Raw genomic sequence first — 16,733 nt, forward strand, 5'->3', positions numbered from 1 at the left:
TGTCCCACATTGGCTTGTATTATATCATAAACTTTTTACATTCTTAATGAAAAGGTTTTCTCAGTCATCACTACAAAACACATGGAGTAAGTAACATACAAAATACCGTTTTGATCTGGAGTAGTCCTTTAAGTTCGCTGTTAATCACACATTTGATTTTATCAAGTTTAAAATAGGGCACTATATAAAATAAGATTGTATTCTTTCAACTTTTTTTCCCCAGACACATTAGCTTACATTTTTGGCTTACAACATTCTTCTCGTATTTAGCAATTTAGTATCTTTCACACAAGCAACTAAACCCTTAACATTTAAAACATAACTTTGAGTCTTATTTGTACACTACCTTCATGTGACATATTTACAAATAAAAATGAAGCACTATTTGCAAGCTGAAACATTAGCATCTCTTATGACATAAAATGCAAATGTTAAGCCTGGGATCTGAAGCGGACTTCCCACTGGCAAGGTGGATCCTGTCAATTCCGGCAAAGTTCTCTCATCAACCATCACCAGCAGCTTTCCATTTAGTTGTATATTCCTTATAAAAACAGTAAAAAAGGTTCAAAATGCATTTTTAATCAAGATGTACATAGTAGACATTCATTGCCATTGGTATATTTAAATCATATATAACTTGCTTAATCATTGTTCTCTTTAAAATGTGCTGTATCTAAAACAATAAGGCTACAGATTTGAATTAAAACGAAAATCTTTTTTGCCTACTTCTGTTTCTTTATAAAAGAACTACAGAAACACATAAACCATAATTGTAACTTGAACCAGTAAAAAGGCAATTTTCTAAACAAATCAACAACCAAAACCGTAACATGCAGACATACCTTGAAGATAATCCTCCTTCTCCAGCAGGCTCTAACCTGTAAGCATCAATTCTTTTTGAAGAAAAGTATTTAGGTAGATGAATGGTTGTGGTCTTCTTACTCAGATTTAAGGCAATGAGTGTGACGTCTCCACTCGTGAAGTTTGCACTACATTTATTAAAACAGACAGGTAAACTTCCATTACTTTTAAAGCTAAGGAGATAATTTATACATATTAAGTACAAGCATAAATTATGGCTACAATGAAAGTCACCTTATCTTCAAGATTACAGTTTGGCCTCTTATCTTTTAAAAATCTTCAAATGTAGTTAACAGACTACGAGTACAGTTGAGATTTTGAATATGAGAGATATTTAAATTGATAAATCACCATTACATAACCTAAACATTTGCATTTTCAAACTTGTTAAACCAAGGGACCAGACGTAAGGGACCAGAGCCTACCACAACAGCACTGGGCACAAAGGTGGGCAGGGTGTCAGGCTGTTACAGGGTTGAGACACTCACCCAAACACACCCACACTTGGCCCATTCAAAATCTCCAATTAAACCTTACACACACACACACACACACACACGCACACACACACACGTCTTTTGGTATACGTCAGGAAAACTGGAGCACCCTTGATATTAGAGCATTAGACAAATTGTTATGAGAACGGGCCATTCAGCCCAGCAAGCTGATCTATGCTATTCACCTAAATTATCCAAAATGACATTAAGTTGAGATCTGAAGGTTCCTAAAGTCTTATTTTCCACCACACTACTTGGTAATTTATTCCATGTATCTGTGATTCTTTGTGTAAAGAAAAGCTTTCAAACATCCATCATGCTATATCCTAACACAGGGTCATGGGGGTCTGCTGGAGCCAATCCTAGGGCGCATGGCAGGAAAGAAACCCTGGGCGGGACGCCAGCCCACTGCAGGGCACACACACCAAGCACAATTTAGGACTGCCAATGCATCTAACCTGCATGTTTTTGGACTGTGGGAGGAGACCCACGCAGACACGCAAACTCCATGCAGGGAGGACCCGGGAAGCGAACCCACATCTCCTTACTGCGAGGCAGTAGCGTTACCACTGTGCCACCGTGCCGCCCAACTTTCAAACATTTGTGCAAAATCTGTCCTTAAGTTTCTAATTGTGTCCCTGTGTTCTTACTGCAGATTTTAAAGTAGCAACTGTGATCCACTGTCCTAATTCCTTTAATACTTTTAAACACTTCAGTCATTTCCCTACTCGATCACCATTTGGTTAAACTGAAAACTCCTTCAATCTCTCCTCAAAGCTCATACCCCTTTATAATCAGTGTAGTTGCTATCCTCTGAACTTTCTCTAGTGCTGCCATGTCACTTTTGTAATATGGAGAACAAAACTGTGCACAGTAATCCAGGTGAAGCCTCACCAGTGAGTTACAAAACTTAAGCATAGCCTTCCTTGACTTGTACGCCACACATCAGGGTGCAGTATAATTTAACATCCAATTAGCTTTCTTCATCACTTCTCTACACTGTCTTGATGTAGATTGTGACGAGTCCACTATGACTTCTAGGTACTTCTCATAAGGTGAACTTTTAAGTTGCAGACCTCCAAATGTGCATTCAAATCTCACATTACTGCTCCCTACATGTAATACTTTACATTTACTTACATGAAATTTCACCTGACACAAATCTACCCATGACTGTGCTGTCCAAATGACACTGCAACAATTTAGCTGACTCTCCATTATCTGTCTTTCCACCTAGTTTGGTATCATCTGCTTCTTGATTATATTCTTGTCCAGATCATTCATCTTATATATAAAGCAGACTGTAACAATGTTGCAGTCTTATATGTATGTATGTACAGTATATCATTCAGTTCACGCTTAGTAACCACAAGGGGGAACCAGAGAGCCCAAGATAACCCAATACAGTTCACAGTATCTATATATATAAAATCCCTGTGTGCGTCCAGGTGTCCGTGTGTGGGTGTCTTCTGGTGAAGTGCGCATGCGCGGGGCACGGTGCGACTCGCGATATTACTGTCAGAGAAAGTTAGAGGCGTTTTACGGAAATACAAACCAGTATTACTGCGAGAGGAAATTAAAGGTACACAATACAGTGACGTATATTACAGCCACATACAATACCGACGCGCACGCCTGTATTACCGCCAGAGAAAATTAAAGGTATATTACGGACGTACAAGCCGGCGGACGTACAAGCCGGTATCCTTCAATAAGGGCGCGCACAAAAAGGTGATTGAGGTCGCCCTTTTGAAGCTCGCCTTTTTGTGCGCGCCCTTATTGAACAGAGCCGTACAAGACAGTATTACTGTCACAGAAAATTAGACACACAATACACGGTGGCAGCCCACGAAGAACGGTCAGTTCAGCAAGTAAACATCAACAAAAGAAAGGCTGAAAGAAAGAAAAATACGACCAACAAAAAGAATGAGGTCAAAGTCCCTTGCCTTTTAATATAGACTGTTCCTACTAATGTTTATGCACTACTGTTCTAGCGCCCGTTATTATAACGGGCTAAATGACTAGTCTTATATATAAACGTCTACGAGTGGAAGTGTGTGTGTCTGTCTGGCCTGGAAGTGACAGGTGGAGTCGGGGTAAGGGCTCCACCTGCTAGGATACACAAGCGATGTGAGCACGTCGGCAAAACAAAACCTCCTAGGAGAGAGACGCCCAGAGTAGTTCCTTTCAATTACCTGAAATCTCTACATTTCAGTTTTTTTTCTGACGATTTCAATAGTTTCTAGGACCCTGGCCTTTTTACAGCATGGGCTTACACAGCAAGTAAGAATATAAATCCAATAAAGAGTTTTTATTCCACAAAGCACCTTCCAATGAACACCCCTCCAACAATTAGCCACAATCTAATATAAAGCAGACGGTAACAATCTTGTGGTCTTGTATGTATGTTATCATTCAGTTGACACTCGGAACGTTTTCTGGTGTGCTCCGTAAAAGCAACCAACAGTTGTATCATGAAAAATCCATAGTATTATTTAATGTTTAACATTTGTTTTTGTTAACTATACAGTGGAATCTCGGGTCACAACTGTAATTCGTTCCAAAATTCTGGTCGCAACTCGATTTGGTCATGACCCAAAGTAATTTCCCCCATAGGATTGTATGTAAATACAATTAATCCATTCTGGACCATATGAACTGTATGTAAATATATATTTTTTTAAAGATTTTTAAGCACAAAAATATTTAATTATACCATAGAATGCACAGTGTAATAGTAAACTAAATGTATAAACATTGAATAACACTGAGAAAACCTTGAACAGAGAAAACTAACATTGCAAGAGTTCACACTACAGCCTTACCAACCGCTCGCTAAAAACACTTTTTTTGTTAATGAGTTTTAAACACAGGGAAAAAAATGAACATTTAAAAAATCCTTAATTTATACAAAAACTAACCATAAACAACAAAGAAAACTAACCTTGCATGAGTCGAGTTCTGGCATGAAGGAAGTGAGCAGGAAGCTGGGTGGAGAGGAGGTTACAGTTTTGAGGTAGAGTCCCTCTGCGCGATGCATGTCTGACCGAGAACAATGTACTACAGGGAGAGACTGAACACGTGCGGAAATCATCGGCGCGTACAAACCGGAAGGGAAACTGGCTTGTTCATCAACCGAGTGTGTAGTCGTGAACATAAGCAAAAGTTTGGCAAACTTTTTAGTTGTAGCCCAATTTGTACATGTTCAGAGACATTTGTGAACCGAGGTTCCAGTGTATTTTCATCTTGCATTATACTTATTGTAACAAATGTTGTAGTGGTAATAGAATATTTTTCATCGTCAAAACTTCTGCATGTAAAAACTTATTACTACACCACAAAACAAAAATTCATCTGTTAACTTCTGTTTTTTTTAATTATATCTTTCTCAAACTTTATTTTCCTCCCGGGCAATGCCAGGTATTTCAGCTAGTGTATATTAAAAAAGCAGCTGCCCCAGCACTTAAGCACAGGTGCCGCAGTGGTAGTGCTGCTGCTTTGCAGTAAGGAGATTGTGGGTTCGCTTCCCGGGTCTTCCCTGTGTGGAGAGCGCTTTGAGTAGTGAGAAAAGCGCTATATAAATGTAAAGAATTATTATTATTATTATTGAGGGACACCACTTTTAACACCCCCTAACTCCAAAAATGATCTCCTCACCATTACCCTACACTTCCTGTGGAGAACGTGGAAAATCCAAACAGACAAAACCCAAATGTAGGATCCAAACTAAGGATTCTGAATCCATGAGGTAGCAGTAAGCACTAAGTGCTGTGCTGCTGTACTGTACATAAATGTTAGCCTTATTCAGATTACAGATACAGTACATTGGATCTTTTCATGAAATCACATTTAAAAAGCATTCTAACCATTAAAATCATTGCCAAATATTACCTTTATTTTATAGGAAACCAACAGAGAACGCAAATTTTCCAAATATTCACTCAGCAGAATTACTCAACAAAGGGATGCAGTACCTGTTGTTCCGAGCACAATGCATATACACCCGAAGATGCCTGTTCTGATCTCCATCATGTGTGAATATGGTAACATTCAGCACTTTGGGTCCTACTAGCTTCTTGTAAAGCAGTGAAAGCCAATAATCCTATTGAGCAGGAGAATGATAAATAAATTAGTCAACCTGAAAAACAATAAAGATGTGGCACTCCAATGGCTTGCTATAAAATAGTCATTCAAACTACATTGACATTTTCACCTATTCAAAGAAATAAAATACCTGAAATGCTTCTAGCAGAAAGAATTTAATTTCTGTTTCTTATTTCACCTGTTGCATGGCTGCACTCCGATCCCAATCCAGGTGGTTCATTGTGTGGGGGGTGCTGCAACGCGCTATAATCAGCGAATGGTCCCGAATCCCCCCAAACCCCTCCCCCTTATTTTGCAAAACTAATATATTTCATACATATTAGATACTACAATGCGACACCTTACTATATTGCATACTGTGAGTGCCACAGACAATGGTCAGATGTCCCAGAGGGTGACTCCTTGCAAGATGAAACACCACAACAAAAGAGAATGGAAGGATAGGCTTTCTTAATGGATGGGGAACAGGAATCCTTCCCTGGCAGGGAAGCCAGTACATATGGGGGAAAACAACAGCATGTAGGTACTGTACTCCCAGATATGCTAGGGGGCAGCATCCCTGAGATTCAGGTCCCCTTCAGATACTCACAAAGCATCATGGGAGTTGGGGTCAGAGAGTACAGCCCTGTTAGGTTCCATGGGTGCCACCAGAGGGCGCTTGCAGGGAGATATGGTCCATATTTTTTGCTACTCCTGTCTGACCTGGAAGTGCTTCCAATGGACCATGTCCTAGCCCCGGAAGTACTCCCAGGTCAAAGATAAAAGGAGCTGCTTCACCTTGGCCCAGGGAGTCACAGTGTGGAGGCAGAGGACAAAGCTCTTGGAATGAATGAATTCTGTAGAACAGTAACGTTGACTCTGAAGCTGTTGTTAACTGTCGATTGAAGTCTTTGAGTAATAAAATGGGCAATATTAAAATCTATGGTTGTGCAGAGTTTGATTAAGTCTGATGAAGACCATGGAGTGGCTGCTGCTTCACCACCTGAGGCCACATGTCCGCCACGCCCTCGACCCTCTGTAGCATGTAGATGCCATCATCTACATGCTACATCAGTCCCTCTCCCACTTGAACAGAGGCAGTGGTGCAGTAAGAATTATGTTTCTGGACTTCTCTAGGGCCTTCAACACCATCCAACCTCTGCTCCTTAGGGACAAACTGACACGAGATGGGAGTAGATTCATACCTGGTGGCATGGACCGACAGACCTCAGTATGTGCGTCTCGGGAACTGCAGGTCTGACATTGTGGTCAGCAGCACAGGAGTGCCACAGGGGACTGTACTTTCTCTGGTCCTGTTCAGTCTATATACATCAGACTTCCAATACAACTCTGAGTCCTGCCACGTGCAAAAGTCCGCTGACGACACTGCTATCACGGGCTGCATCAGGAGTGGGCAGGAGGAGGAGTATAGGGACCTAATCAAGGACTTTGTTAAATGGTGCGACTCAAACCACCTACAACTGAACACCAGCAAAACCAAGGAGCTGGTGGTGGATTTTAGGAGGCCCAGACCCCTCCTGGACCCCATGATCATCAGAGGTGACTGTGTGCAGACGGTGTAGACCTATAAATACCTGGGAGTGCAGCTGGATGATAAATTGGACTGGACTGCCAATACTGATGCTCTGTGCAAGAGAGGACAGAGCCGACTAAGGAAGTCCTTCTAAGGAAGGACTATACTTCCTTAGAAGGCTGGCATCTTTCAACATCTGCAATAAGACGCTGCAGATGTTCAATCAGACGGTTGTGGCGAGTGCCCTCTTCTATGCGGTGGTGTGCTGGGGAGGCAGCATAAAGAAGAGGGACGCCTCACGCCTGGACAAACTGGTGAGGAAGGCAGGCTCTATTGTAGGCACGGAGCTGGACAGTTTGACATCAGTGGCAAAGTGACGGGCGCTGAGCAGACTCCTGTCAATCATGGAGAATCCACTGCATCCACTGAACAGGATCATCTCCAGACAGAGGAGCAGCTTCAGCGACAGACTGCTGTCACTGTCCTGCTCCACTGACAGACTGAGGAGGTCATTCCTCCATCACACTATGCGACTTTTCAAATCCACTTGGGGTGGGGGGTAAACTTTAAAATTATATACAAAGTTATTGTTTGTTATACCTGCCTTGCACTCTCCACCATGTATTTTTTTTTTAACTTGCACTGCGTTTTTATTACTCTTTAATTTAATATTGTTTTTTATCAGTATGCTGCTGCTGGAGTATGTGAATTTCCCCTTGGGGATTAATAAAGCCCCTATTCTGGACAAAGATCCTGCTCTTACCTTTTATTATAAAGATTTAATGAGCTTCTGTTAAAAGTCACATTTCTCCCAGAGAACAAATAAGATTCTACTTGTCTACAGTATCTATCTATCTATCTATGATATAGTGCCTTTCACATTTATCTATCTATCTATCTATCTATCTATCTATCTATCTATCTATCTATCTATCTATCTATCTATCTATCTATCTATCTATCTATCTATCTATCTATCTATCTATCTATCTATCTATCTATCTGTTTGAGGCTTGGTGGCACCCCCTACTGATTATAATATAGAAAAACTACGAGTAAATTGGAAAAAAATAAACATAATATATGCTTTCAAAGAAGCTTTCTAAGAAATTATGAAACTAAGGGACATGACTCCAACTATTAGCCCCTATGATCCATAGGTATTATGAGGTACATTTATTATAAAGATATTGAAATTGTTAAGAGGTGTCAAGTGCAACTTAAGAGCGTTTATACTGTACCTTCTTATTAAAACTCAAAGCCTACAGCTAAACATGACAACATCTTATTCTCTTATGCCTAACATATACACGATTCAGACAGTTACTGTACCTGTGCTGGGTGTCCGAGGTGGCACAGAGCTAATACAAAGCCTGGCAGAAGCTCCAAGAAGTGAGGTGAAAGAAAAGTCATGGAATCACAGAAGAGAAGGAGTGTGCAAGACACCAATGGAAAAGCCAAGTCAGAGACTGCAAGAAAGCAGGCAATCGCTGCTTCATTTAAGAATTGCAGATTATTTAGTATGAACCACAAAGAGAAATGTGCCCAGACCAAAGCTCTAGAAGCTAAATGAGAAGGTATTGGCCAAGGAAAAGTGTTAGGAGCTGCAAAAGCATCAAGTGTGACTGACACGTGCAAGAAGTGAAACAGAAAGCCTCATTGAAAACCATGTGACAAGAATGTGGATGACAGAAGACTGCAGTGATTACAAGGAGAAAAGGAAAGGAAATGCTGACACATTAAAGGAAGATGTACAGCAAAGGGGGCCCTTAAAAGAACTGCGGTAATATGTAGGTAGTGACAAGTCAAGCAGAATGACCCCTATTATTGGCTAACTAAAAAGATTGCAATATGCAGGCCTTCAAGGAAACTCAGGCCCCTTCTTCACAGCAAGATGTACTCAAGGGGCCTGAGTTGCCTTGAAGGCCTGCATGTGGTATAGCAGGTCTGCGGCTTCAAAAAAAAAAGGGCCAGTTTTAAATCCATAAAGCCGTGTCACTCTCCGTGGGTGCGATTGCACGACCGCGGGGTGTTAATGAGGTAGTTTGGACGAGTCGCACCTGCATGTGCGGGTGCGATCGTTCTTAATTGCTTCATTGGCTTCCTGCGGCGTGTGATTAAGGCGCTGTGCCCACGGAGACAAGTGTATATGTATATATATATGTATGTATACTGGCCAGCACAAAAGTAGGGTGGAGTCAAAGACGGAGAAATCAAAGAAAAGCAAAAAAACAGAAAGAGGTTAAAAGACATTAAAGGCAGTCTTGGCGATTGATCTGGCAACCTGGAAGGAGGAAGTAGTATGAGCCGGGGCCCCGTGAAGGAGCATTAGCTGTGGCGCTCTAGGGTCTAGTTCGTCCCACTGAATATTCGGGTGGAGTGTGGCGAGCAAGGCAGGTGCCCTTTCTAGGCTTCCGAGGTGCGACCAAGTGAGCACGAAGGAAGAAGGGAGTAGAGTCGACCTCGGATGGTCTGGCAGCCAAGACGGAGCTCGTGGCTGCTGAGTCTCCGCCGGCTACACGAGCAATGGGTGAGCCGGGGAGAATGAGAAGGAGGTGGGCTGAGATCAGGAGGAATTAGACTGCATTTTAACCTGAGATTTTTAACAGATTTATTGATTTTTTTTAACCCCACTTTTCCCAATGATTTTTATGGATTTATATATAGGTGCTGGTCATAAAATTAGAATATCATGACAAAGTTGATCAATTTGGTCTTAATTGATATTCTAATTTTCTGAGATACTGAATTTGGGACTTTCATTAGTTGTCAGTTATAATCAAAATTAAAAGAAATAAACATTTGATTAAACATCAGTCTGTGTGTAATGAATGAATCTAATATACAAGTTTCACTTTTTGAATGGAATTACTGAATTAAATCAACTTTGTCATGATATTCTAATTTTATGACCAGCACCTGTATGTGCTTATTTTTTTGAATGCTGCACAATTGACACTTGTTGATTTTACTTTTGTTTTGACTTGTTTTTAATAAAAGCACTTGGGCACTTTTTCCACCATCCTCTGGCATCACCAGTGAATTGTCCTCATTTGTCAGCACATCTCGGTTATAACTATCGACGGTATTGGTTCAGCAGACTCCCATGTGGAAAGAGGGAGCCTGTAGGGGACCAGCATCATCACACTGCATATTGTAATCAAGTTAGCCAATAAAAGGTGTCATTTTGCTTGACTTCTCACTACAGTGATCCCCTGCCTATCGCGGAAGTTACGTTCCAGACCCATCAGTGATAGGTGAAAATCCACGATATAGAAAGACCATATAAATAAACTTTTTTTTTTTATAGTTCAAGCCTTAAAATACCCCTCCCACACACTTTAAACACATGTAAACTTATTAAAACACACTTTGTAAACACATATGATATGTGGATGTTGGGCTAAGGATATGACTAACATCTCTCTATTATAAAAAAAAATCTTGGCAGGGAGACCAGGGAGATGAGGCGTGAAGACATTTTGATGTTTCACGAGAGACATTTTAACGTCATGCAAGACAAAGCAGTGAGACAGAAGGACAGCTGTTGTACAGGCTTTTAAGTGATTGACGCACAGAGCGACAAGCAGAAGCAGCACAAAGCCAGTAGCTGATCCGTCCGCTTCTCCTTAGCGTGTGTTCAGCTACCCCCCCACCCAATCACAACGCAAGCGGGGGAGACGCAAAGTGGCAGAAGCGTAGCGTGCGTCCGGGGGGTTGAGCAAAGCAATCGAGACGAGATCATCTCGGAGCGACACTTTGACAACAACCTTAGGAAGCAAAACCCGTGAGATGGTGCCCCCCCACCCCCCTCGTTCAGAATGCTAGCGGCAGAGATGCAAAGTGGCAAAAGGACAGCTGCTCTACAGGCTTTTAAATGATTGACGTAAAGCGTGACAAGCTGAACACACAGCTGGGCAGCAGCAAGACAGCAGCTGAACTGATCGTATCTCTTTAGCATGCGTTCAGACCCCCCCCTTCACAACACGAGCAGCGTTATAAGTCCTACGAGTAAGAGATTTAACCACGCCCATGGCAGGAAATAAAGGACAGATATTGTTTTTACAAAAGTTTTTAAGTAAAAATTAAAATAATGCATATGTAACAATTCCCATAAAAATAACAATCTCTTTAAATTGTTTATCTGGTAAACTAAACCCGGGGGTGGGCCAGCAAAGCGAGCAGGGGGCGGAGCCCCCTAGTAATAATAATAATAATAAATCCACGATGTAGCAGGGGCGCGATAGCTGAACCGCGATATAGCGGGGGATCACTGTACATTTATAATGGCTAACACTGTACAAGACCCTAGTACTACAGTAATATGTAGTAAATACACTGGGAGTTTAAAGCCAAGCAAAATGACACCTTTTATTGGCTAACTAAAAAGATTACAATATGCAAGCTTTCGAGGCAACTCAGGCCCCTTCTTCAGGCAAGATGTAATACAGAAACTGAAGTTTCCTATGTTTCCAGTTTCTGTATTACATCTTGCCTGAAGAAGGGGCCTGAGTTGCCTCGAAAGCCTGCATATTGTAATCTTTTTAGTTAGCCAATAAAAGGTGTCATTTTGCTTGGCTTTTCTCTACATTCATAATGGCTAACACGGTACAACAACCTAGTACTGGGAGTTTAAGAAAGAAAGAAAAACCCAAACTGAAAAGAAGAACAAACAAATTGAAAAAAAAAAATACAGATTACAGTAGTTTGTTTTGCTGAATGTTTGGAATGTCACTGAAAGCCATGATATAGACAGACATGACTGCTGTAGAGGGAGTAACTGATAGGAAGAGGAGAAACAACTGAAAAGGGTGAAGATTTAAAACACAAAACTTTACAGAATTTCTTGGCATGCAGGTGGATTGTGATGAAGGGGCAGGATACGAGTCCAAGAGGTCGGCCAAAACGTCTGCGATTAAAGTTGGTGGAGGAAGGCATGGAAATGGAAAAAAGATGATTTACAGCTGATAATGGCTATTAAAGCATTGATGGCCATGTTCACAAACACATGGAAAAATACTTACTGCATGTGAACACTAACAACAAAGTGTATGCAGTGATACTAACAGAAAGCTAGTGTGTGAAAAATAAATGCAATGATCCAAAAAATATTTTGAAATGTATCACTCACAGGTAATGGGTCAAAATTAGAATCCACCAAATGATAAGAGCCAGCTCCAACAAAAACTTGCCTGATTACCACATCAATGCCAAGTTTTGCAGACAGTCCAAGTTTATCAAGCCACCTAAACAGCAAAGCAAATGGCATAATTTCAAAAAATTGTTAATGTGTCACAAATATACATAAACTCATACAATCAAATCTAAAACCAAAAGGTCTTTGCAAAATTAGAAACAGATTCAAACTTGGTTGAAAAGCCACATAAAGAAATTGTGAAACTAAGGGATAAGGCTCCAACTATTGGCCCCTCCAATCCTTAGGTATTATGAGGTACAACGAAAATAAAGATGATGATGAAGCTTCCATAGAAGATTAGTTTAGCAATGTCATCTAGGTGCACAAGAGCAGCAGCATCACCCATTGGATAGTGACATTAAATCTGAAGTATACTCAATGACACTGTCAACATACAAATGTGTAAGCACATAAACATAAGTTAAGTTTAATGTATATCACTTCATTCTTCATATGACTAAAATTTGATTTCATGTACTGTATATCATCAATTTAATTGCATCTCTAGCATAAAATGCATTTGTGTAAGATTTTGGAGAAGGAAATATTTATCATTTTGTGGTGTAGGTGCCCCAAAGGATGGATGGGTATCCCACCCAGGATGGAAGAGGGTTCCTTACCCAGCCAGGATGCCCTAATGGAAGGATGGATTAACTGGTGGCAATACCCAGCCAGGATGGCTTATTATTCCTGTCCTGATGGGGTTGCCCAAAGACTGCAGGAACTAGTAAGGGAGCAGTTCATCCCCCACAATTCTAGGTGGCAGTGCTCTTCAGATATGAGTCCCAGTCTGGACAACCGCAGGGAGTCCGGAAGTTGAGGACGATGGAGGGAGCTGCCATGGAGGACCTCCTTGGTTTGTGTATAACCCGGAAGTACTTACAACAGGCCACGTCACTGGAAGTAATCTCGGGTTCACTTTAAAGAGGAGCTGCCTTACCACTAGTCGGGGAGCCAGCGTTGGTTCCTTTTATAGTGCACCCAGAAGTGCTCCAGGTGTTTCTTGACTTTCTTTCAGCTGAACTGCCGGATGTGGCAGAAGTGGTGCCACAAAGGGCTCACCCGTAGCTGCAGTACCCCCTGGTGGCTCCAAACTACAACTCCCAACATGCCCTGCGGGGATCCGTGGTGCTGTAGCAACCCAGAGAGGCTGACCTCTAGTGTCTTGGGGAAGATAATGACCCCAATGTGGTCTCTCCCTCAGTCCTTCCACCAAGCTGGCGTCTTGGCCGGGTAATGGTCCTGGCCATCTGTCACAGTTGTTTAGAAAGAATTTGATGGCTTTGCAAGTTCATGCTTCTTTATAGCAAATGATCCAAAATTCTTACATAAAGCCAGCAACATATGTGTCCGATAGCCCCGGAGCTCCACCACCAAAGGCAGACCCTGTCTCTCCAAGCCACACTTTTTTGCCAGGTACAATTTTTTCAACAATCTGCAAATATATCAATGAAATAAAAACATTTAAGTTTTCACCATATGAATATGCAATCTTGAAAAATCTAAAATTTTCACATTTAGGTATTCAAAATGTAGTGTACATGTCACAGAGATATACCACAAAAAACAGAAAGAGTCTTAATCTGAACCACATGCACTGCCAAAATGGTGTCTAGATTTTGAGAGGTCCCACACCTACAGTAAAGCATGTAGTTGTCCTAAACCAAACAACCCAAAAACTGCCTAAAATGCCCACTAGAGGGGGAAATTGCCATCAAAACCCCACTTAGTAATAGGGCAAACACAGGCTCCTGATAAATTAAAAAGTTTATTCTTCACAAAAATGCTCTGTGAAGCTTCAAAGAACACAAAAGGCATGAAGGAGTTGCTGACAATGCAATCCAAGGCAGACAAAGTCCCAATGTAAATATAAAAAAAGAGCATCAGGTCAAATATTCCAGAAAACACAATAGCACAAGAACAGAAAAATTAATATTAACTCCCTAGCGCAGGGGTGGGCAATGTCGGTCCTGGAGGGCCTCAGTGGCTACAGGTTTTCATTCCAACCGAAATGCTTAATTAGAAACCAATCCTTGCCAATCTCAGACCTTATTTAATTATATGGCTTGCTAGTCTGCAATGTAAAGTTCTTACATCATAGATTTTTTCCTTTGCAAGGATGTCATCCAAATGATTTGAAGCCTAAAATGTTTGATTTTAAGTCTATCACATTTTTCTATTAAGTGTTTTATTAAATCAAACGGTGCATGATGAACCCACAGAGATGTAAATGGAAACAAGCAAGATGGAGAACGATTTTATCATTTAAATCGTTTTGCTAATAAGGAGCCATTACAACAGTGAATGCAGAGGTTCAAGATTGAAATAAGCAATTAAGGGTGGGGAACCTTAACAAGCGAGACCACTAAAATGAAGCATGAAAATGTCACTTGGGCAGTAAGGGCTTCATCAGCAATAATTGACTTCTCATTAAGAAACTGGGTTGGAACAAAAACCTGCAGCCACCGCGGCCCTCCAGGACTGACATTGCCCACCCCTGCCCTAGCGCATTCAAATGAACTGCCAGGAATTGTGGGAGGCACTCCAGTTTTATAGGGTGGAGGGTAGTTCCTGGTGGTCCTGTCTCTTGGGGAACTACCCACAAAACACATAGGACATAACACAGGCAAAGAAAATACAGCAGATAATAAACAAGAGTAATAACACAAATAAATGGCTCAACCTAGAACAACAAGGATAAAAAAACATGCATTTGAACCACCTGTCAGAAAAGGAACCCTGGCTGAAATATAACCATTACAAATGTTTTAATAAATCTAAGGACAATTTGGATCAGTTGCTGGAGCCTGACTCTTCACACTACATGACCAAGAATTTGGGGATTAAGTGTGCCTAGCAGCCTAGGTATACCCAGGAGGTCCTGTTGACTCTTTGCAGCTGTAACCCCAAAAAAGAAACTCAACAGCTACTGCACTTAAGTGCATTTAAAAGTGCATCCTCAGCGAAGGATCTTGAAACTGAAGATGAGAAGGTGCACGAAACTGGGGATGAAGGATTGATTTTTTAAAAACACAGCAATGTCTTCTTCCCTATCATTAACGACACCAAACAGGAAGAATTCTAATGTCACTTTCACATCCACACCAGACATCCCACAATCTTCTGCCTTGGAGCTTACTTAAACACCAGCGAATCAGGAATGTCAGCATTCAGTCAATAACCAGTGTCTGAGCACTTCAAGCACCCAGGAGGGCCTTAAGAAGCTTTATATAAAATATGTTTTGGTCCTCAACCTTGTTACCTTTTTTTTGTTTTGTTGGTTCCATCATTTCATTGGCCTGCCTGTTAAGTAGGGTTTTACCAGGTTGGTACATCAACTCTTCAACGTGTCTTCGCATTTATTATCATTTATTTATGTACACACGTTCATTAGAAACTTTAAATACAAACGCCTTGTTCCACCCTTACAGTACGTTCAAGCTGCGAGCCTCCTGTTCTGCCTCATCTCAAAAATGCTCCATTTGATTGAAATCTGCTGACTTTACAAGTCACTGGAGCAAACAGAAGCCACGTTTGTGAAACCAGCTCGAGAGAATGCATGCTTTATGACACAACACACTGTTCTTCTCGAAATATTCATTTGAAAAAGGGTCAGTTGTGGCCATGAAAGAATACACATGGTCAGCAACAATGCTTAGGTACACTGCAGAAGAATTTGTGCTCATCTACACAAGTCCTAACTCTGGCAAAATGAACCGTGCTGTCAGCTGACCATAGTTTAACAAAGCATTAATGGAGAGTTATTGCTGGGCTACATTTATGTTTCAAACCAGCAGTGACATAGCATCCAGTCGGACACACAGACACACATTCTCTTATCTTTTCATTAGGGTGAATTTATCTAGTATATATCTCCACCCTGGAGCTTCAAGTACATGGAGTTGAAGCTAATGTGCTGTCCAAGTTGGTGAAGCTGATTCCAACAGACTCCAACAGAGTGTCAAGAGTGTGTCCATTAAGTCAGCTCCACATAGTTGGAGCTCCAAAGATACCAGACTCGAATATATGTCTTATTGTTCCCTTTTTCTCCATTTAAAAATACTTGGCTGTCAAAGAATGTATATGTGTACCTACCCATCCATCCATCCTTTTTCCAACCTGCTGAATCCGAACACAGATCATGGGGGTCTGCGGAAGCCAATCCCAGCCAATACAGGGCGCAAGGCAGGAACCAATCCCGGGCACGGCGCCAGCCCACTGCAGGGCACACACACACACACCAAGCACACACTAGGGGTAATTTAGAATCGCCAATGCACCTAACCTGCATGTCTTTGGACTGTGGGAGGAAACCCACGCAGACACAAGGAGAACATGCAAACTCCACGCAGGGAGGACCCGGGAAGCGAACCCAGGTCTCCTTACTGTGAGGCAGCAGCGCTACCGCCCCATTTGTATCTACTACTTTAGAAAACATTTTAGTTTTAAATAGTTTACTTTTATCGCAATCAACTTTAGTTTAGTAATGTACTGTTATCATATCTTATATATAAACGTCTATGCGTGGAAGTATGTGTGTGTCTGTTTGTCCGGCCTGGAA

The 16,733-nt window shown here is 41.4% G+C and overlaps 1 protein-coding gene across 1 annotated transcript in view; it reads right to left on the bottom strand.

Annotated features, from left to right (window-relative positions):
- Window positions 1–251: 251 nt before the first annotated feature.
- The window catches only part of hpse (heparanase), a 41,454-nt gene continuing 24,972 nt past the window's right edge, over window positions 252–16,733 (bottom strand). Inside the window, exons 8-12 of the mRNA XM_028805038.2 lie at window positions 13,501–13,607; window positions 12,107–12,221; window positions 5,333–5,460; window positions 843–989; window positions 252–541 (exon numbers count right to left, since the gene is read on the bottom strand). Of these exons, the coding sequence (XP_028660871.2) occupies window positions 382–541; window positions 843–989; window positions 5,333–5,460; window positions 12,107–12,221; window positions 13,501–13,607 (657 nt within the window). The 3' untranslated portion in view covers window positions 252–381. The remainder of the gene's footprint in view (window positions 542–842; window positions 990–5,332; window positions 5,461–12,106; window positions 12,222–13,500; window positions 13,608–16,733) is intronic.

This window comes from Erpetoichthys calabaricus, chromosome 7 (genome assembly GCF_900747795.2).
Source record: "Erpetoichthys calabaricus chromosome 7, fErpCal1.3, whole genome shotgun sequence".
Taxonomy (NCBI): Eukaryota; Metazoa; Chordata; class Cladistia; order Polypteriformes; family Polypteridae; genus Erpetoichthys; species Erpetoichthys calabaricus.